The sequence below is a fragment of the Artemia franciscana genome, chromosome 2 (genome assembly GCF_032884065.1).
Source record: "Artemia franciscana chromosome 2, ASM3288406v1, whole genome shotgun sequence".
Classification (NCBI taxonomy): Eukaryota; Metazoa; Arthropoda; class Branchiopoda; order Anostraca; family Artemiidae; genus Artemia; species Artemia franciscana.
This window is the reverse complement of record NC_088864.1, coordinates 61,747,472-61,771,186: the sequence shown is the minus strand read 5'-3', so window position 1 is coordinate 61,771,186 and position 23,715 is coordinate 61,747,472. Positions and strand designations below refer to the sequence as shown.

At 34.1% G+C, this 23,715-nt stretch overlaps 1 protein-coding gene across 1 annotated transcript; it reads left to right on the top strand.

The window, feature by feature from the left end:
• The first annotated feature begins 1,752 nt into the window (after nucleotides 1-1,752).
• On the top strand, nucleotides 1,753-7,436 carry LOC136043897 (endocuticle structural glycoprotein SgAbd-5-like). The gene is made up of 3 exons (XM_065728924.1): nucleotides 1,753-1,888; nucleotides 4,744-4,862; nucleotides 7,149-7,436. Exons 1-3 carry the CDS (start codon nucleotides 1,880-1,882, stop codon nucleotides 7,336-7,338), a joined length of 318 nt encoding a protein of 105 aa, XP_065584996.1. The 5' UTR covers nucleotides 1,753-1,879; the 3' UTR covers nucleotides 7,339-7,436.
• Nucleotides 7,437-23,715: the final 16,279 nt, after the last annotated feature.

Genomic DNA, 23,715 nt, shown 5'->3' with positions numbered 1-23,715 from the left:
TTGAATTGTATAGTATACATACTATACATACATACTATACATACTATACTATATTATACATACACACATACTACTGTACACGAGTTGTTACATGAATCAAACCTTGATCACGCTCTGCTGCTACATCATTGGTTAATAAGAGATAAGCACAAACAATTTTATTTCCAATTAAACGTACATGAAAAAAGTTCCTGGTAACACTTGCCTTCCCCCTCCTTGAAAAAATCCCTGATGACACTATAGATGCCCCTACACCTCTTTACTATGTGGGCTAGTAATTATTTGAATATAATATTTATGCTACAAAGTTTACTTTGTAAATCTTTTAAAATGTTTTTGTACTTTCTTTTTAATCTTTTCTACTTTTTCAAAACGTTTTTCTGCAAAAAGAAGGAAGCTACGACTCCGTGTTATCCATATTCAGACTTAATCGAAATACAAGAAAATCAAGGATTAATTAAAACATTATCTCCCTACCCCCCACCCTCAGTGCTTCTTCTGTATTTACCTTGATGCTCACAGAAAGTTAGAAAATTTTGATATAATTTCTAACTTTCCGACCAACACAATGACTCCACCTCTCCGAGCTCCCCTCTCCTCTCCCTCCGACCTACACAATGGACCAGCCCTCCTTCATAATAGCTTACAAGAAATCATGGATCAATGGACATAATGCTATCAAACAAAATGTAAATCAAATTGGTTATATGAAGCTTTAAAAGAAGTGTCTATATTAAGCGTTTATTTTATGTAGACTATCTAGGATGATGACTATGATGACTATCTATGATAGAAAGCAAATTCTCCCAATTATTTTGAAAATTGTACTTCGGTGCCACAAAGTGGCATCAAACACCTCTTTCCTGGGGCACAATCTTTATGAAGATTTAAATAGGGCGGTAGAACTCTGAATCTTCGTTAGCACGAGCCCTCGCTGGATTTTTAGGACCATTGGTTAATTGCATCTTGAAATATGTATTATGTCACAAGTTTTCTTTTGAAAAGGGTTGCCCTATATTTAACATACTCAAACACGTACTTCAACGCCATACTTTACTTGTCATTTGGTAAAATTTTATTTCTTCTTATAAGTAGATATTTCGGTAATTCAAATATTACCAAATTCATAAAACATATTTAAGAACTATGCAGTGTAATATCTAACAATAACCAGTTTCCCTCGTTATTTTGAGTGAGAAAAAATCCGATGTAGCTATGTTTAAATTGAATATTTAATGTGTAGAGGCGATTAGGAGGTTAATTGGGTTGTTTTAGGTATCTAATATAACATGTTCCCTACGGTCTGCTTTCCATAATTCTTTGTTGTAGTTTCCATAACTATGTTTCTGAAGTACTATATTATCAACATGTTTTGGTATATTTTATTTAGGATAAACCTAACTTCCCTTCTTGTGTGTGTTTAGTTTAACAGACAGACAGGCTACCGATACTTTCAGCATTTTTTTATTTATTTATTATTAAAACATCGGTAAAGCCGAAGAAGTATTTCTTCCTGTTTAATCACATTGACACGTGGGCATGATATAATCATTTATTAAGACTATGCAGTCAAATTTACTCACCTTCTGTTCAAATTGTTTTTGTACATGTATATAATAAAAACGGGTTTTTACTGTATACTTAGCCTATGTATGTACAAAGAAGGACTACCTCCAGGGCAAGAAGCAACAAAAAGTATTATTTGCAAACAAACCTGAACATTAAAGAAATTTTAGGGTATACCATGAATGCGAAAGAAATGAGTTGGTGTTTTTATGAAAGGCCCAAGGGCGAAGATGAGTTAATTCTGTATAAATAGAATGCTGGAGTCGAAGCAACCTCAGTTAGCGAATACAATTTGTTGCGATACTATTTCAACATGAAAGCAGTAAGTCTAATTTGTATTTGTTTTAGAGCCATGGTTGTCACATGGTTTCAGGATTATAATAGCCTAAATGATACACACTATTAAAACGATTTCGCCTAATCTTACTTTTATTTAGCTGAGCTAATTTATACCTCTAGTTTGGCCAAATTTGTTTATTTACCCCATTCAATTTCTATCTTCCAGTTTGCAAAACTTACCCGAGCTTGCGGCGCTATTTGGAATTGGTCTTCTTAATCTTTAGACCCCTACATTTTAGCTTTTCCATCAGAAAAAGAGGGGTTTCTATTTTTAAATTTAATCGTTTCCGGAACACTCACCTGTAAGGTGTTTAGTCGACCCTCGATTGCAATAAGTTAACATCTAACAGCCCTCTCTGGCAGATGTACTAATAAAAAAGAGTTGGGATCTACCTCTGACACAAAATGGTCCAATGAGCACAACTTCCAAAATATTGACAAAGAGATTAAATAACCGTAATTTTAAAACATAAAAAGTAAAAGATCCCTTCCCAAACCCAAAGTGGGGAATAAATCTTTGGGTCGTTTCTACAGTTGCTGATACAATAATTGGTTTCGATAAGTGAGATAGGGTTAGGTGGAAGAGAGTGACCAATATCACAAGAAACAGTAAAAACAAAGGACACCCTCTCCATTTCAAGAAGGTATCGTAAATGGAGATGTTCTTCAAGAAGTAGGAGAGAGGGCAGCTATGAGACAGCTAGGAAGGTTAATAAAACAAGATAAAAGTATTCCGTACATATGCAAACTATATATATATATATATATATATATATATATATATATATATATATATATATATATATATATATATATATATATATATAGTTTGCATATGTTTAGTATGTTTATGATTTGGTGAATATTTACTCAACAAAAAGACATGACATAAAGTGGTTTAATTGTCTTGTACCATGTCTGCTCGAATTCTAACTTCGCATAAAATTTTGTACATTAACCTAGTTGATGGAGTCGAGATGGAGTCTTGGTGGTTATATCTAACCCTAGATATATCGTTTCTTGGGTGTGTTGCCCTTCTCTAATCACTATGAAAATCTTCTCTATGTAATAATCTCTATGAATACAAACATCGTAACCCCTAACCTCCTGGACACAGCCCTAATTATACCCATACTCTCAGTTTCTACTATACTCTACAAGCATGAAAATCTTTGAAGGGAATATTTTTGAAAAAAAGTAGTATTTATGTAAAATAACTGCTAAAGACTAGCTAATAAAATATTGTATTTAAAAACGTATCCAGTTTTTTAGGGGGGGGGTACAAAAAATAACAATTATTTCGGCCACCGAGGCTCAGCGTACCCAACAAGACCTGTTTCACAATTATAAGTTGCGCAGCGCATGACCACATTCACTACAATAAATTAGTGATTATCAAGATCGCTGGGTTCAAAAATTCGTTTACTTCTATTTTGTTACTTTTGTACGAGTCGGATTTTTGTATGGGGGTAGGGTTCAAACGTAGTAACCCCTAACCCCCTGGATACAGCCCTAATTATACTCATACTTTCAGTTTGTCCTATGCTCTTCAAACTTATTTTTTATGTCCACATTAAACATCTAAACGTCTTTTGATGTCCAACACAATAACATCCGCGTTAGAAAATAGTTGAAAAAAGCTTGTTTCTGCCTAAGAATATACCTGATGACCCATGCGTGGCAACCCCCTAATTCGTCATATGGTCTAACGCAAGCACAGGCAAGCACATGGAATTAAAGTAAAAATAATATGGAAGAAGTAATCAATTATTACAAATAGCAAGATTCCAGGGGAAAGGGAGCACGACCTAAATCTCCACTGGTTGATGCACAAGCCTGGAAAGATGTAAATCTGAGCCAGGGTGGCTCCTGTATGACGGTTATAGAAAAATGAAACTGGAGATTTTAAAAGCGTAAGTGAAGATAAAAGTCTATCTCATAATACGGCTAAAGATTTCAAAATATAGGAAAATTAGTAAATGTCAAGGTTTTGGATGGTATGGGGAGGATATATGAGCTTGGAGGTACCGTGAGTATGCTCCAAATCAGAAAATCTATCATTGTTTAGGTTTATGGTCTATTTTTCCTTGGCAAATTTTCGATATATTATTTTTACGAAGTTCAAACTAACAATAGCTGACATTCTGTTTTTTCTCATTTACCGAACTAAATTTTCAATATTAGGTTCAAGTTTTTAGATTGAAAAATGCAATGAAAATCTGTTGAAAAATGGGAATGTTCCTATTCCTAAGAGAGATTCATCATTCCCCAATAAAAGTCGAAGAAAAACCATACTTTTCACTCAATGAACGATGAATGGAATAAATAATAACGTGAATGTCCGAAATCTAGTTAATGTCAGCATCCACCGGTGAGTGTCCAAAATTCCAGTTTCTCTGCTTGGATTCTATTAACTTTCCGATTCAGTGTTTTTACTCATATGCAAGCTTTGATGGTAAAAGTTAAAGTTTGGCTAGGTTAGATTAAGTTGGGTTAGGTTAAATTAGGTTATAAATCTCAGGAACGGGTTAAAAACCTAACCAAACCTAACCTGTCACCATCAAATATTGCATAAAACTGAAAAAGTTGACTGGCGACGCTGAGTAAAACAAGGAGAAAAAAAAAAGGATTTCGGACATTCACCGGTGAATATCGACATTCACCAATTTTGGACATCCACGGTAACACATATATATGATACGACATAGTATGTTGTCCTTTCCGTGCAAGTTGGAGCTGTAGGCTTGTTGCAATACTGAATTTTTTGAAGGACACTTGAGCCTAAGACCTTGACAAAACGTCTTTCCAGTTAAAAACGAATCATTTTTCTTTCCTTAGGTCTGTGCCATTCTCGCTCTTTGCATTGCTGCTGCCGCTGCACAAAATGCTGCAGAACCGGTACCAATCCTGAGATTTAATAACGAACTGGGAGAGCAGCTTGGCCAGTACAACTTCGAGTAAGTTTTTAAATAGAATTTGTGACCACATTTACGAAATTACGAAGAACGAAAAAAACAAAGTATTGGCTTGCTGAAAATTATCCTCGTTTAGTTTTGTCTTTTATTTTCACTTTTTTTTTGTTTGTTTTTTTTTGTCGAGTAAGTTTTTTCCTACATTTTCTAAAATTTTATCTTTCTTTAACCATTCTGGATATAGTAGCTGTGAAAGAACCAGCAGATATACTAATAGTGGGTGATTAAACCCACTAATCCCGCTAGTAGTAATGAATTTTTCCGAATTTCTTGGCACTTATTATCCAAATTATACATTTTTAAATGACCCCCCCAAAAAAATCCCACATAGGTGCCTGTTCCATTCTTTGGATGTCTCTTTGCAAAGTTGTTATTGAATGTTCGTATTGATTATAGCAAATAGTACTTTGCCTGGCATTGTTTTCAATGGGTAAGGAGTGCTTGGTGGCGATTCGTCGCTTTATTTTTTTTTATCCCTTTTGTTTGCGTGTTTGTGATTTTTTTTCTTCTGCATTCCGGCAAAGTCCATCGGAAGGAATATGACAGCATACCTTACTTCAGTTGTTTAAATTTATAGTTACTTTTGCTACTAAATGAATCTATGTATCTAGATGAGCCCTTGTGTTGGGTTGTTGCCTCTGAATTATTTGTCTTTATTGTTTCTATTGTTTGGTAAAGGACAACTTATACTTATTGACGACATGACTGCCTGTCCATGGATTATTCTTTATGGTTGATTGTGTATGGCTATGCTGTTTGACCTATGTGATTGTATGGATGAGTAGGATTAAGGCCTCTTTCAAGTGCTGGTCTATATTAATCACTAATTTAGGAAAACAGTCTTCCTTTTCTCCTTCTGTCTCTTTTTTTTATGTGTTTGTGCTGTTGCATTGGTGATTTCTCTTTTCATAATATCTATTATCTAGTGAAAAAGTGTGCCACTTGATATCCCTCTTTGTGAGATTCATTTTGCAGTCATTGGCCGTGTTTTCCCTCACTTCCCCATAGCCACGATGGTTGCGGTTTTTTCTACTATTTACTTGTAAAAGGCACCCTTTTACTGCATAATCTATTTTTGTCAATGTCATAAAATCATAGTTGCAGTGGTTGCTTCAAAATAGTAAAGAACAAACGACAGCCCGTAGTAACCAAAAATTCAAAAACGTTTTTAAAAAAATGGCAAGTGAGAAAAAACTTCAGTCGTTAGCTCATACAGTAATGGTAAACATTATCCAAATTAATCTTCAATCAATCACTTTATTAATACTAAAGAAAAAACTATTACATACGTAAAGCGGTTACTAGGCCCAAGAAGCTTTGCTTGTAATTGGCTACACAAAACAAAAATAAAACACTTTTATAAAACATATACAACAAAAAAACACTGGAACAAGACAAGGGCAATTAATGCAAAAGATATTTAATAGATAAGAGATCTGAGAGAAAAACTACGCAAAGAAGAAGAGTTCCTACCTGAGCCTGTCATTTGAAGACTCGCTGAACGCATTTTGGGTCTTTTAAGTTCCATTCTCAATGAGATTTTACTAACACCAAGATATAGCTAACACCAATTTAAGCCAATCAGAAATTCTCTTCGAATTATTTTCTTTGAAGAATAGGAGAGAGACGTATCAGTTGGGAAAGAATTCCAAAAAGGAGAAACAATAGGAAAAGAGAAAACAGGAAAAATAAAACAAAGGAGAGAGAGAGAAATGACTAAACTGGAAAGGGAAACTAAACTCGAAGAAAAAATGCCTTTGCAGAAAGAAATAGAGGGACTTCCGGAAGGATGGAGTTTTCATAGTAGGATTGGTTGATGAACAGGAGACCTCTGGGCTGCTGTAGATGATCGTTTGGGTAAAGTAAATCTTCGAGAAGAACCACGCAAAGAAAAAGAGTACCTACCTGAGCCTGTCCGTAAAGAAAATTGCTGTAGAGGCGGTGGAAGTGTACCTAGAAAAGCAGAATGCGCGAAATATAGATTACTTTTGCCCAAAATACTCCACCAGAGCTATTCCACTATCATTATAAAGATCAGAGGAAGGGTAAAGCCGAGGGGAAATAATAGCCTTCACAGTCCTATTTTGGGTTCTTTGAAGTTTTATTAGTAAAATTTTATTTTGGAAGCAAATTTAAGAGAATTTTAGATTAAAGCCATATTTATATTACTTGACTAGTAAGCTGAATACTGAGCATAATAATTCCACATATATAGAGCACTACAAGCACATTTAATGAGAATCATAGATGTGACAGAGTTTTTTATTTTAGATTTGAGAGCGCAGATGGCGTTGTTCGTGAGGAAAAAGGAGAGCAAATTCCAACAAGCGACACCGAAGGCGAATTTGGTGCTTACAAAGAGGGCGTAATTACATACAAATCGCCAGAAGGCAAAACAGTCACTTTGCGATTCGTTGCAGGACCTAACGGCTACGAACCAAAACTCAAAATTTCTTCATAAATTGTGATATCATTTTTTCTTTTTATATTCGTTACGAGTGTTTTCTTTTTGATAATCTCATATTTTGTATGAAAGTTTATTACATTTTTAATTATGAATCTAGTTCATATTTTACTTGTATATTCAAGGACAACACACGATTAATGAAAAAATATTTGCTAAGATTCCTGAAAAAATCGTGTAGTCGAAAGCATTTTAGAGACGTAGAGATCCCCAAAATTTGTAGAATTACACAAAAATATATAAGTTTTTGTTTGACTGTTTGATTTTTCAAAATTTCAGATTTAAACTTTTACATTTCAAATTTCAACTGTAAATCTTCAAACTTCAAGTGCGATATAAATTTAACACGAAATTACTTGCATCTTAGGAATGCTCAAGAGCATCTTAGAAACGTAGAGATCCAAAGATGTTAAGAAATTAAATAAAAATATACTTCCTTGCTTGATTTTAACAACAGTCTGATGTTCGGATTCATTGTAATTTCAACTTTCCAATTTTGAATTTCAACTATAATTTTGCAAGTTCCAAATATGATATCCAGTTAACATAAAATCAATTGTTTAATTATCCAAAAAAAAAATGGCTTGTCAAGAGTAGATGTTATCGACGTGGAAACCACAAAAATTTTGAAAAATTACATAACAAATGTATTCACAATAGTCCGATGCTTTGATTAGTTTCAAGTCTTGTGGAGTCAGGTTTTTCGGAAGCAACATTCATTTTCTAAATATTATTATAAAACAAATAACTTAAGGGTAATTAGCATGGGTGGTTAGTGTTGGGTTTCCCCTTTACTCCCTTTCTCATAAACGGAACACTTTCTGTTCGTTTTAAGTTTTACTATTGCTAATTACTTTCATTTGTAAAAAAAGTGTTTGCTTTTTTTCTTTAATATATCTCCGTTCTCAAAATCATGCCAGGGAATCACCTCTTTCTCCCTCCCCCGTGTAAAATATCCCCAATAAGCTGCACCAGAATCATTCCTACCTATAAAATCCTCCAAGTAGAAAATCCCCCACAGAAAATCTTCCCCTCCCCAAAAGACTGAATAATTCCCAATAACCAATACTATATGCGAAAAATGTGTGACCTGCTGTACTTACAGTCCTTTCCTCAGGGACCATGGTGATCAAGACATTCCTAAGGGCATAATTGTTGGATCTTCGGACTATGCTGAATTAAATCGGTATTTCAAAATTCTGATCAGATGTAAAAAAGGTATGGCAGGAGGGCTAGTTGCCCTCTAATCTTTTTGGTCACTTAAAAAGGGCCCTAGAACGTTTGAATTCAGTTCAACTGAGCCCTCTCTTAATTTTCTAGGATTGTTTGTTCGATACTATCACTTCTCATAAAACATATTATCACGCATCTGTAATCTTTCTTCTGGCAAAAAAAAATTACAAAATTCAACATCTTTATGGAAAGGAGCTTGAAACCTCTACAGTAAGATTCTCTGATCTTTCCTTTTAATTTCAATGAAAATCAGTTGATTTTTTGGGAATGTTACTCTCTCTTTCGAACTTAAGGCAAATTTTCACAAGCTGTTAGCTTTTGGCGGGCAGCACTAAATTGAAGTGTATATATTTGGAATCAGCATATAAAACCGATTCTTTTAATGTATCTATTGCTATCGAAATTCCCCTTTTCTTACAGTTTGGTTACCATTGGGTCGAATCGTTCCTTTCAGTCAATTTGTTACCACGAACTGCTAGAAAGTGAATAGTGACACTGACACTCAAAAAGAGCAGAAACTCTAAACACACAACGTTCTCTTCTAAACTTCAAACCCACCTAACCAAAATATTGAGATAGCCGTTTTGTTCAGCTTAGTTGAAAAGTCTGAATATTATGTCTTTGAGGATGACAATCCCCCACACATTGACGTCTTTGGGGGGTGGGGCATCAAGGGAGGTAGTTACCCCCCAATAATTTGTAGAAAAATTATTGTATAGCCCCTGTCCCTTGACTTTCCCGATAAGGACCCCTCTTGCCCCCCTCCCCACAGTAAAACTACTATAGATTCACCCTTGCCCCAGACTCCTCAGGAGTAGGGGTGTAACTTATGCCCTGGGGACATATAAGGTTTTTATAGAAAGAGTGGTCGTATAAACTTCGGAAGGGGCTCCTTGTATTGGTAATCAGAAGTTCTAGTGTCCTTGTTAGGAATCAAAGTGATTGGAAGGCGATCATTCCCCCTAAGTGGTATTTTCCCCAAATGCATCCAATATGAATTTTAATATAGCTTTTGTGCAAAAAATAGTCCAAAGATCAAATAACAAGGCCTTAAGGGTTGAAGCAACCCCCCCCCCCAGGGTCTAGGCTAAGGGTTATAAGTTATGACTTGGGGGCAGGTAAGTTTTCTTATGAAACAGGTGGTCCTGTGAACTTTTGAAGAGCCTTTTTGACTTTTTGGTTTGTCTTTCGAGGCCTTCTAAAGTTAGCAAAAGTTAGTAAAGTACTAACTTTCTAAAGTTATACTAATCTAATATACTAATCTAGTATACTTTCTAAAGTATACTAACTTTCTAAAGTTAGTAAAGTAGTGAAGTACCTTGTCACCTCAAATTTTTGTTTTTTTTAGTAATTTGTAATTTTTTTTAGTAATTTGGTTTTTAGTAATGGTAATGTTGAAATTTTAACAAAAAATGGGCTTCAACAGTGAGCTTAGGTAATAAAAACTTCGAAGTGCTATTGTTTGTGGATGACACTGCTATGGTGGCAAATTCGGCACATAATTTACAGAAGCTACTGGATTTAATAGATGATTATCTAAAGATGTGCAGGTAGATGTTGTGCAGAAATCAAAAGTGGTTATATTTAACAAGAGGAATGATAAATGTGAAAGAAAATTTTGGTTTAAGGGGGAGGAGACACAAGATGTGGATAAAATTACGCATCTCAGATATATTTTTCAAAGTAATGAAAAATGGAATTAACATATAAGAAAAATGATAAACCGGGGAAGAGCAGTAATTTTACAATTTTCCGGAAAAATGTAAAGGGAATAAAAAAAATTGTCGTTACATAAAAGGGTCTTTTTATCGAGAATAATGCCCATTCTACATTAAGGAGCAGAGATTTGGGGCGTGAGAAAGCGGCTCAGCTAGAGAACCTTTCTTTTTAAATGACGATCTAGGTATATGGCCACTAAAACTATATACTAATCTCAATGTGAGAAACTGAACCTTGAGATATTCCCACTTCATTTGTTTTTAACTCTGAAAAGAATCATATTCATCCCTCTATGACTTTGGTAAAAACCTAATTCAACTATTTCAGACTCTAGTATACCACTTGTAAGTTAGTAGTAGTGTCTGTGTCTTACTGAATCTTGATATATCCCACTTCATTTGTCTCTAACTCTTTTTTGTAGCCCAGAGCCATCTAAGGATTATTACTTTATCTTATTGGTGATTTATGCAAAGAGAATGAGAAACTTGTAAAAGGGGTAACTGTCACTAATCGGTTTGCCAGTTTATTAGTCTGGCCACTGCCAAAAACTGAACAAAAACTTGTGATAAAACCCAAGCCATCCAGCGTTTGGGACTATGACTGACCTAAAGATATTTCATACTTGTCTTTTATGCCTATTTGAAATGCCAGGGAGGGTAAGGAAAATATCCTAAATTCAACTAACCTGCTAGGCGTCTCCCGAGATAACTCTGGGCTACTTTATGGAAACTAAATTTAGACATGATAAACATTGATTACAAACAAACATCAACAAATAATGATTAGTTATTAAGTACAGCAAATTTTTAGCTTTAATGTTAGCGCACTGCACCTTAGTTTTAATATGCAATTTTATTTGAAATTTTTTACTGTTTTAATGAATTCATTAGACGCTGTTCTAAATGGTTAGATACAAAATTAATGTCTGGTGGGCGAGGGGAGGATAAGAGATTGTCTCTACTATTGATAACTTTCGTCGTACTGCCCCTTTAATTTGTGCAACCTGCGAACTTATGAGGTGGGCAGCATGTGCCCCTAAAGCCACCTTAAGGGTAGGGTCCTGTTGCTCTATAACTGGTGCTAGTAGTTTTCAATCCCCTTCATCTCATGCTTAATGGCAAAAGATCGCCCTCTTATAGGTTTCACCTTCTCTTTGGGGTCATGGGTAAGGTCAGAAAAAGGACATTTAAAGATACCGCAAATCCACTGGTATTTGGAATACAAATCAACTGCTGTAAATAGTTCAACTTTACTCATTAGGGCAAAAAGTCTTTACACAATTTCTTGGCAGAAATATTAATATACCTAATGGATATGGAAAATAAACACCAATAAGATGTTGAAACTGACAAAATAAAATCAGTAAAAAACTGACGAAACAAAAAGTAAGAACAAAAAACTTTAGGAAAATATCTGGATACTTGATAGGGAACTAACACCCACCCCCAAGAAATTTAGCTAAGTGGGGAATTCCTTTACGCCCCCGAAAGGTGAGAAAGTTCAAAGAATATACCAGAGCATTGACAACTTGGAACTTAGCTTGACAACTTACCTTATGTTTTTAGTTTAATTTAGCATATGTATCAACATTTGTCGACACGCTCCAGAATTTTGTCGTCACATTCTGTATACCCTCCCCCCAACTCAAAATCCAAGCTCTACCCCTGCCGCCCCCTCTCTTTTTATCTCCAAGACCTACTTACTTTCATATATTATCACCGATCTTAGTTTACCTGTTTCTGAAAAGGTAGCAACAATTGAGACAGAAAGTTTTTTTTTCTTATTTTTTAGACACCTTTAGAGTTCCTTAATTGGCCTTATAACTACTGTTTCATTAATTTTTATGGAGAATTTTTATGTAGAGTGCTGAAGGAGAGAAACCTCAATTGCATGTTTTATGTGGCTCTTTAAGTTCATTTCAAAAAGCTTGTTTATTCATATAATCACCAAGAGATCGAGAATAATGGACAGAGGGAGCCCCATATTCAAGGTGAAATCTATTCAGGCGAAGTCAGAAAGTTATTTTTTTTACTGAGAGATGCTTCCATCCCTCTGCTGTTACTCTTAACGTTAAAGTAAATAGTAAATAACTGAAAAACATTTAGAGTGCAAAGAATTTATCAATTGCCTTTCAAATTATTTAAACTGATAGTTTTGTTTTTTAAAGCAAGTGCAAAAAGAAGACAAACCCGTCTTCAAACCTGACAAACACACATATTTTCAAAGCAATGTAACTAGAAAAGAACAAACTAATTATCACATTATTACGCTTCCAATAGAACAATCGTATTCAAACAATAGTACAAAGTTTAAATTTTATTTTAGACAGTGCTGAGTTGAGAGAACATTAGCCCCGTCGTATACAGGATTAATCTAAAAGCTATTGGTACAAAACAAATTTTTCTAAGAAAACTAAAGAGCTCTATTAGGTCAAAAAGGAGCCCAAACTCCATTCAGCCAAAAATGAGCAGAAATAGAGTCAAGTAATCTTCCAAGGGTAAAACTACTCCAAATCACAGTCAATAAATAAATGAATTCAACGCGAACAGAAATTACAATAAATGGCCGAGTCGAACTAAAAACAAGCTAAATTCAACATGTGTACGGCTCATATCTCTCATGTATTCTCAACACAAGAACAAAATATGCGCTTAAGTGAAAAAATGAACGTAGATTGCCAGTTTAATTTACATATACTGATATTTATTCCTCAAGGCTTTAATATTTTTCTATTTATTATAGTAAAAGTGAAAACATTTAAAATATATTTTGTTTTCACTGATTTTTACTGAAATTATTTTCTGGTCTTGGTCCTTGAGAGGGCAAGGGGGTGCGAATATTGATATTTTATGTCAGATGATATTCCCTTTTAAGCATTCTCTGAAAATTCAGACTTTTTACCCAAATCAATTTTTCATGTGCACTATTTTGAAAATGTGCATACACATGACGTCTTGTAATCTTGTTCAAATTTTCCCCCAATCTTGTAAATGCAATAGTGTGGTAATAGTAGTGGTGGTAGCTGTAATAGTATTGGTACCATGCACATATTGCCTTTTTGATCACCATTACCATTACCATTTCCTGAAAGTTCCAAATTAATATACTCAGTGATTCCTGAGCTACGCCCTTTAGACAATCCGCATACAAAAAAAAAACTATTTTTTTTTGCTTATTTCAACAATCCCCTTAACCTTCTCTGAAAGGATAACATGTGTATTCTTCGTCTTCTTGGGAAGTGAAGTTCAAACATGCATACCTTTCTCAATGACATATACTATAGATGGGTGGATAAATAGATAACCCCCTACCCTCAGCCCCCCCCAACGAAACAATCCCCCCGAAAATATACGTACACTTCCCAATAACCATTACTAGATATAAACACTGGTCAAAGTTTGTGAGTTGCAACCCCTCCCAAGGGGACTCTGGGGAAATAAACCGTCCCCAAAGACATCGTTGTTAGGTGTGGTGGCTCAGAATGACTTTGGTGACTTTTTGATCCGTGAATTGGGGGGAAAATGAGTGTGGGAGGGGCATATGTGTCCTCCAATTTTGGCCACTTAAGGGGCTGTTTTTTTGTTTTTGTTTCTTTCCCAGGGGTGATCGTATCGACCCAGTGGTCCTAGAATGGCGCAAGAGGGCTCATTCTAACGGAAATTAAAAGCAGATGAATTGGTTACTTATAAAGCTAGAAACACACGAGATGGGAATTTGTAAAGGTTCAGTCAGACAGACAAACTACTACCAGCTCAAAAGTGATATATTAGATTCTCAAATAGATGAATAATGTTCTTACCAAAGTGTGAGAACGAGGTATCGAATTCATTTTTGGAGTTAGAGACATATTGAAGGAATTTATCAAGATTAGGTCAGACACAGAAACTACTACCAGCAAACCAGTGGGATACCAAAGTCTTAAATAGATGTACTAGGTTTGAGACCTGATTTTTACCAAAGTCTGAGAGACATGAATTAGATTTAATTTAGAGCTATAAACACAAGAAGTGGGAATTTATCAAGATTCAATCGGATAAAAGCACTACAATCTGCTCAAAAGTTATATACTAGAGTCTGTAATAGGTGAATTGGTTTATCTTTTATCAAAATATGAGAGAGATGAAACAGATTACTTTTAGAATTAGAGACACATGAAGTGGTAATTTATCAAGATTCAGTTAGATACAGACACTAAAACCAGCTACCCACACCACACAAGTGGGAACTCATCAAGATTCAGTTAGACACAGACCCTATTTCCAGCACACAAGGGATATACTAGAGTCTAAAACAGGTGAATTGGAACTAGTGAAAAATTCTGAGAGAGATAAATCGGAATTAGTTTTGAGTTAGAATTACATGAGGTTGGATTTTATCAAGATGCAGAGAGACACAGGCGCTATTACCAGCTCAAAAGCGGTATACTAGAATCTGAAATAAATGAATTAGGTTTTTACCAAAGTCTGAGGAAGATGAATTGTATTTTTAGAGTAAGAGATAAATGAAGTGGGTATTTATCAAGATTCAGTCAGACGCAGACACTACTACCATATCATAAGTTTGTTGAGTCTGAAATGGATGGATTAGGTTTTTACAAATGTCTTACAACAAGGAAGATAATTCTTTTAGAGTTATTGGAATATCAAGAAGGAAATTATCAATATTTAATCATACAAAGACACTACTACCAGATCACAAGTGTATATTAGAAATGAAGCGATGCCCTCCTCAACGCCCCACACTTCACGATAAAGTTTGACTCTTTTTGTCAACTCTACTTTTTTAAATAGTAAAAGAAACTTTGGCGTAAAGAGCGGGGCGTTGAGAAGGGAACAGCCCTTTTCCAATACGGAGTAATCTCTGTTCGTTTTAAGTTTTAATGCTGCTCCATGCTTTAAGTTAAAAAACATGTTTCTTTAATTTAATTTCTGAACGTTTTTGAATTAATACATGTTTTGATTTTGGCTCTCCTCACATGAATAATTAAAACAGAATTTGCATATATTTTTTTTTGCTAAATGGCTTTCTTATAGCTTTGATTTGACAATTTTGAGAAAAAAGGAGCATGGGAGGAGGCCTTGCTACCCTCCAATTTTTTGGAATTAAAAAAGGCAACTAGAACTTTGAATTCTTACGAACGTTTTTATTGGTAAAAAATAAACGTAACATACGAACTAAGTTACGTAGCAAACTTCTGTATTTTTATGTTTTTATTACATATACGAGGGTTTTCACCTCCTCGTCAGTATATCGCTTTTATCACTAAAACATAAATTTCATCCCAATTCGTTTGAAATGGCCCATGAATCACAAAGATCGTTTTAATTTCCGTTAGAATGAGCCCTCTTGTGACATTCTAGAACCACCGGGTTGATACGATCACCCTTGACAAAAAAAAACAAGAAAAAACAAGAGATAAACAAACAACTAAACACGCACCCGTGATGTGTTTTCTGGCAAAAAAAAATACAAAATTCCACTTTTTTGTAGGTAGGAGCTTGAAACTTTTACAGTCAGGTTCTCTGATATGCCAAATCTGATGGTTTGATTTTCGTTAAAATTCTATGACTTTTAGGGGGTAAAATTAAATTTTTACCAAAGACTGAGACAGATTGATGGTATTTTAAGACTAAGAAACAAATGAAGTCGGAATTTATTAAGATTCAGTCATAAAAAGACACTAGTACCAGATCACAAGGGGTACACTAGAGTCTGAAATAAGTAAATTGTTTGTTTTTTTTACCAATGTCAGAGAGAGGCGAATAGTTGTTTTAATTTTTAAATACACGAACTTGGAATTTATGAAGATTCAGTCAGACACATACACACTACTATCAGCTCAAAAGTGGTATACTAGAGTGTGAAACAAATGAATAAGGTTTTTTAAAAAGTCTGAGAGAGATGGATCAGATTGTGTTTAGAGTAAGAGACAAATGAAGTGGGAATTTATGAAGATTCAATCAAACAGAGTTAGTACTATTACCTCAAAAGTGATATATTAGAATCAGGAATAATTATCTTATTCTTGATAATTTTCCCCTATTCTCTAAAAAGAGCCAATTTTCTCACGCTCGTAACTTTTTATGGGTAAGACTAAACTTGATAAAACCTGATGTAACTATTGGTATCTAAATTTCGTTTTTGAGAGTTTCGGTTACTAAAGAACAAGGTCACTCCTTACTACAGTTTGTTACCATGAACTGTTTGATTCATTCAGACACAAATAGTCTCAAATAGATGAATTAGGTTCTTACCAAAGTCTAAGAGAGAAAAATTGGATTCTTTTTAGAGTTAGAGATAAAAAAAGTGGGAAACTATCAAGATTCAATCAGACACAAACGCTACTACCGCCTCATAAGTGATAAACTAGAGTCTGAAATAGGTGAAAATTGGAGTTTTGACCAAATTTTGAAAGAGATGAATTGGATTCTTTGTAGAGTTAGAAACACACGAGATGGGAATTTTTCAAGGTTCAGTCAGACACAGACACTACTACTAGATCATAAGCTGAAATACTAGAGTCTGAAACAGATGAATTAAATTTTTAACAAAGTATGAGAGAAATGATTCAGATTCTTTCTAGAGTTAGTGACAAATAAATTGCGAATTTTTCAAGATTCAGTCAGACAGAGACACTACTACCACCTCACAATTGACACACTAGAGTTTGAAATCACTGAATTGGGTATTTTAACTAAGTCTGAGAGGGATAAAGTACATTTTTTGTAGAGTTAGATGTACCTGAAATTGGAATTTATTAAGACTCAATCAGACATAGAAACTACTACCAGCTCACGATTAGTATACAAGAGTCTGAAAGAGATGAATTAAATTTTTACCAAAGTCTGAGAGATATTAATCGTATTATAAGAGTAAGAGACAAATTAAGTTGGAATTTATTAAGAAACATTCAGACACAGACACTACTACCAGTTCACAAGGGATAACTAGAATCTGAAATATGTGAATTGGTTTTTATTTTACCAATGTCTGAGACCGATTAATCGGATTCTTTCTAGAGTTAGAAACATATGAATTTGGAATTTATCAATATTCAGTCACACAGAGACACTACTACTAGCTCATAATTCGTATATTAGAGTCTGAAAGAGATGAATTTGATTTTTACCAAAGTCCGAGAGAAATGAATCGTTTTTTAGAGTAAAAGACAAATGGAATGGAAATTTATCAAGATTCAGTACGACACAGACATTACTATTAGCTCACAAGTGGTATATTAGAATATTAAATAGATGAATTAGGTTTATAAAAAGTTAAAGAGAGATGGATCGGATATTGGTTAGAGTTAGAGGCAAATGAAGAAGGGGTTTATCAAGATTAAGTCAAACACAGAATATACTATCACCTAACAAGGATATACCAGAGTCTGAAATAGATGAATTAAGTTTTTGCCTAAATCTCACTGAAATGAAGCGAATTATGTTTAGATTTAGAGACATATTAAACGGGAATTTAATAGTATTAAGTCGGGCAAAGATACTACTACAAACTCACAAGCGGTATACTAGAGTCTGAAATAAATGGATTAGGTTTTTACCAAAGGCTGAGAGAGATGAATCGTATTTTTAGAGTAAGAGATAAATGAAGTGGGAAATTATCAAGATTGAGTCAGACACAAACACTACTACTAGCTCACATGTGGTTTACTAGACACGGAAATAGGTGAATAGGGTGTTTTTATCAAAGGCTGAGAGAGATGAATCGGGTTCTTTTGAGAGTTTGAAAAGAATGAAGTGGGAATCTATCAATATTCTGTGAGACACAGACACTACTACAATTTCGCAAATGTTATACTAGAGTCTGAAATAGATGAATTAGGCTTATACCAAAGTCTGACAGAAAAGAAGCGAATTCTTTTTTAAAGTAAGCGAAATATGAAGTGGGAACTTATCAATATAATCAGACAGAGACACTACTACCAGCTCACTTGTGGCATACTAGAATCGGAAAAAGATAAATTAGGATATTACCAAAGTCTTGGAGAGATGGAACGATTTTTTTTTAGAGGTAGAGACTTTTTAAGTGGGAATTTATATAGAGTCAATCAGACAAAGACACTACTACAAATTTACAAGCGGTATGCAAGAGTCTGAAAGAGATATATTAGGATTTTACCAAAATCTCAGACAGATGAACTGGATTTTTAGAGTTAGATAAAAATGAAGTGGAAATTAATAGGCGATGAACACATTCATGAACACATGAATTGGTAATTTATCAAGATTCAGTCAGACACAGACACTACTGAAAGCTCATAATTGGTATGATAGAGTGTGAAATAGATGAAATAGGTTTTTACCAAAGATCGAGAGATTTAAATCAGATTTTAGAGTCAGAGACAAATAAAGTGGAAATTTGCAAAGATTCAGTCTGACAGAGACACTACTACCAGCTCATAAGCTATACTAGAATCTGAAATAGATTAATTAGCTTTTTACCAAGGCCTGAGAGAAATGGATCAGATTCTTTTCAGAGTTAGAGATGTAAAAAGTGGGAATTTATCAAGATTCAGTCAGACACAGACAATACTACTGGCTAACAAATTGTATACTAGAATATGAAATAGGTGAATTAAGTTTTTACCAAAAGTTGAGAGAGATGAACAGTTTTTAGAGTTAGAGATATATGTATTGGAAAAACAAAGAACATGGCAGCATAACTGATTTTTCATCTTCATCCCGGGTACCTTCAGCGACCTACAACCATACATTTTTTTTTTAAATAACTTCATTAAAGTTAAGTTTACATAGCGCAACGCAACACACTAAGTGAAGCTAAATAAATCCAAATAAGATGAATTTATTTGAAAAAAGGTGCGTTCGTACGTTTGGTTTCTTAATTTTTTAAGACTTTGGTAAAAACCTAATTCGCATATTTCAGACTGTAGTATACAACTTGTCAGCCGGTAGTGGTGTCTGTGTCTAACTGAATCTTGGTAATTTTCCCTCTTCATATCTCTTCAAGTGTAAAAAGAACCGATTCATCTTTCTCAAGCTTCGGTAAAAACCTAATTCATCTGTTTTAGACTCTAGTTTACCACTTGTGAGATAGTAGTAGTGGCTGTGTCTAGCTGATGCTTGATAAATTCCCACTTAAAGTGTTTCTAACTCTAAAAAGAACCTGATGAATCTTTCTCAGACTTCGGTAAAAAAATTTAATTCACCTAATTCAGACTCTAGTATATCGCATGTGAGCTGGTAGTAGTATCTTTGTCTAACAATATGTTGATAATTTCACGACTTTATATGTCTCTAACTCTTAAATAAGTCCGATTTCTCGCTCTCGGACTTCGGTAAAAGCATATTTCACGTATTTCAGACGCTAGTTGGCCATTTATAAGCTGGTAGTTGTGTCTATGACTTACTTAACCCTGATAAATTTTCACTTCATATTTATCAAACAGTTCGTGGTAACGAACTGTAGTAAGGAGCGACCCGGCTCAATAATAAACGAAACTCTAAAAAACGGAATTTCGATGCTAAATGATATATCAAAAGAATCGGATTTTTATGCTGATTTTAAATATATACGTTTCATCAAATTTAGTCTTTGTCATCAAAAGTTACGAGCCTGAGAAAATTTGCCTTATTTTGGAAAATAGGGGGTAACACCCCATAAATGTCATAGGATCTTAACGAAAATTACACCATCGCATTCAGCGTATCATAAAACCCTATAGAAAAAATTTCAAGGTCCAATCTACAAAAATGTGGAATTTCGTATTTTTTGCCAGAAGACAAATCACGGGTGCGTGTTTATTTGTTTTTTTGTTTTTTTTCCCAGGGGTCATCGTATCGACCAAGTGGTCCTAGATTGTTGCAAAAGGGCTCATTCTAACGGAAATTAAAAGTTCTAGTGCCCTCTTTAAGTGACCAAAAAATTGGAGGGCACCTAGGCCCCCTCCCACGCTCATTTTTCCCCAAAGTCAACGGATCAAAATTTTGAGATAGCCATTTTGTTCCGCATAGTCGAAAACCATAATAACTATGTCTTTGGGGATGACTTACCCCCCACAGTCCCTGGGGGAGGGGCTGCAAGTTACAAACTTTGACCAATGTTTACATACAGTAATTGTTACTGGGAAGTGTACCGACGTTATCAGGGGGATTTTTTTGGTTTGGGCGTGGGGTTCAGGGGAGGGGGATATATGAGAGGATCTTTCCTTGGAGAAATATTTCATGGGGGAAGAGAAATTCAATGAAAAGGCGCAGGACTTTCTAGCATTACTATAAAAAAAAAAACAATGAAAATGTAAACATGAAAAAGTTTTTTCAATTGAAAGTAAGGAGAAGCATTAAAACTTAAAACGAACAGAGATTATTACGCATATGAGGGGTTCTAAAAATACTCTAGCATAAAGAGCGAGGTATTTAGGAGGAGATAAATACTTCGCTCTTTATGCTAAATTTTTTTTAAATAATTTCAACTATTTATTCTACGGCCTTTCTCTTAAACTTTCTTTTTAAACATGAAAAAGTTTTTTCAATTGAAAGTAAGGAGAAGCATTAAAACTTAAAACGAACAGAGATTATTACGCATATGAGGGGTTCTAAAAATACTCTAGCATAAAGAGCGAGGTATTTAGGAGGAGATAAATACTTCGCTCTTTATGCTAAATTTTTTTTAAATAATTTCAACTATTTATTCTACGGCCTTTCTGATTCAGGGGTCATTCTCAAAGAATTCGATTAAAACAAGATTTAGTGTGAAGAGCGAGGTATTAACGAGGGGACCAACCCCCTCATATATATAATCAAAAATATAAGAATATAAAAGTTTGTTACGTAAGTTATTTCTTAAGTTACGTATTTTTTTTACTAATAAAAACGTTCGTTAAAAATAAAAGATCTAGTTGCCTTTTTAAGTAACGGAAAAATTGGAGGGCAACTAGACCTCCTTCCCCACCCCTTATTTCTCAAAATCGTCTGATCAAAACTAAGAGAAAGCCATTTAGCCAAAAAAAGAATTAATATGCAAATTTCATTTTTATAATTTATGTACGGAGAGCCAAAATCAGAAATGCATTAATTCAAAAACTTTCAGAAATTAAATAAAAAAACAAGTTTTTTTAAATGAAAGTAAGGAGCGGCATTAAAACCTAAAACGAACAGAAATTACTCCGTATATGAAAGGGGCTTTTCCTCCTCGACACCCTACTCCTTGCGCTAAAGTTTGATTCTTTCTCGCAACTCTACTTTTTAAAACAATAAAAAACTTTAGCGTAAGGAGCGGGGTGTCGAGGAGGAAAAGCCCCTTTCATGTACGGAGTAATTTCTGTTCGTTTTAAGTTTTAATGCCGCTCCTTACTTTCATTTAAAAAAACTTGTTTTTTTATTCAATCTAACTCTTATAAGACTCTAATTCAACTTTCATAGATTTTGATAAAACCTAATTCACCTATTTCGGACTCAAGTTTCCTACTTGTGAGCTGATAGTAGTGTGTGTGTTTGAATGAATTTTGATAAATTCCCACTTTATATGTCTCTAACTCAAAAAGGAATCCAATTTAACTCTCTCAGAATATGGTAAAAACCGAATTCACTTATTTCAGACTCTAGAATACGATTTTTTATTTGGTATTAGTGGCTGTGTTTGACTGAATCTTGATAAATTCCCACTTCATACGTCTCTAACTTGAATCCGACACGTCTTGCTTGGTCTTTGAAAAAATCTAATTCACCAATTTCAGACTCTAGTATACCACTTGTGAGCTGATAGTTGTGTGTGTGTTTGACTAAATCTTAATTAATTCCCAGCTCATATGTCTCTAACTTAAAAAAAAGAATCTGATTTTTCTCTCTCAGATTATGGTAAAAACTTCATTCACCTCTTTCTGATTCTAGATTACGATTTGATAGCTGGTATTAATTCATATGTTTGACTGAATATTGATAAATTCCTACTTGAAATTTCTCTAGCTCTAAATAGAATTCAATTTACTTCTCTCACACTTTTGTAAAAACCTTATTCGTCTATTTCAGACTCTATTAAACCAATTTTGAGGTGACAGTAGTGTCTTTGTTTGATTGAATCTCGGTAAAATTCGAGTTCATATGTCTCTAAATCTAAAATGAATCCAATTCATCTCTCTTGGACTTTGTTAAAAACCTGAAATTTATATTTAAGACTCTTGCTTACCACTTCTGAGTTGGCGGTAGTGTCTTCTGTCTGAATCTTGATAAATTCCCAATTTATATTTCTTTGAATCTAAAAATAATTCAATTCATTTTTCTCAGATTTTAGTAAAAATCTAATTAATCTATCTTGGACTCTAGTGTACCATTTAAGAGCTAGTGGTAGTTTCTGTTTCTGAATGAACCTTGATAAATTTCCACTTCATATGCCTCTGACTCCTAAAGGAATCAGAATTCATTTCTCTCAGACTTAGGAAAAAACCAATTAATCAAATTGAGACTCTTGTATACCACTTGTGAGCTGGTAGTAGTGTTTGTATGTGACTGAATCTTGATAGAATTCCACTTCATATGTCTCTAAATCTAAAAAGAATTTGATTCATCCCTCTCAGACTTTGGTAAGAACCTAATTTATCTATTTCATACTCTAGTATACCACTGGTGATCTGATACAAGTGTTTGTATTGACCGAATCTTGATAAATTTCCACTTCAAATGTCTCTAACTCTAAATAGAATTCAATTCATTTCTCTCAGACTTTAGTAAAAAACCTTTTTCGTTTATTTCAGACTCTATTATACCAATCTTAAGCTGACAGTGGTGTCTTTGTTTGATTGAATGTTGATAAAATCCCACTTTATATGTCTATAACTCTAAAATAAATCCAATTCATCTCTCTCAGGCTCTGGTAAAAACCTGATTTGTATATTTAAGACTCTAGTATATCACTTGTGAGTTGACGGTAGTGTCGTTTTCTGACTGAATCTTGATAAATTCCCACTTCATATGTCTCTAACTCTAAAAAGAATCTGACTTAATGTCTCTCAGGCTTCGGTTGAAACCCAATTCATCTATTTCAGACTCTAGTATATCACTTGTGAGCTGGTAGTAGTGTTTGTATCTGACTTAATCCTTTTAGATTTTCACTTCATATGTCTCCAACTCTAAAAAAAAATTGATTAATCTCTTCAGGCTTTGATAAAAACCTAATTCACCTGTTTCAGACTCTAGTATACCACTTGTGATCTGATAGTAATGTTTTTTTAACTGAATCTTGATAACTTCTCACTTAATATGGTTCTAATTCAGAAAGGATCCGATTCATCTTTCTCTCTCTCTGTCCTATCATCAGTTAAAATATATAATATTCTATCAATTTCGACTTTATGATTATCCCAATACTAAGCAATATTTTGGTAAAAAGCTTTATTGTATCATTTCCCTCATAGGTCTTTTTTTATTTTTAAAATTTTTTATTTTTGTAATT

What these genes read in the sequence shown, in the direction of transcription:
- LOC136043897 (XM_065728924.1), top strand. An exon ending in CTTGGCCAGTACAACTTCGA is followed by an intron (nt 4,863 to 7,148) that starts GTAAGTTTTTAA and finishes TTTTTATTTTAG; the next exon opens with ATTTGAGAGCGCAGATGGCG.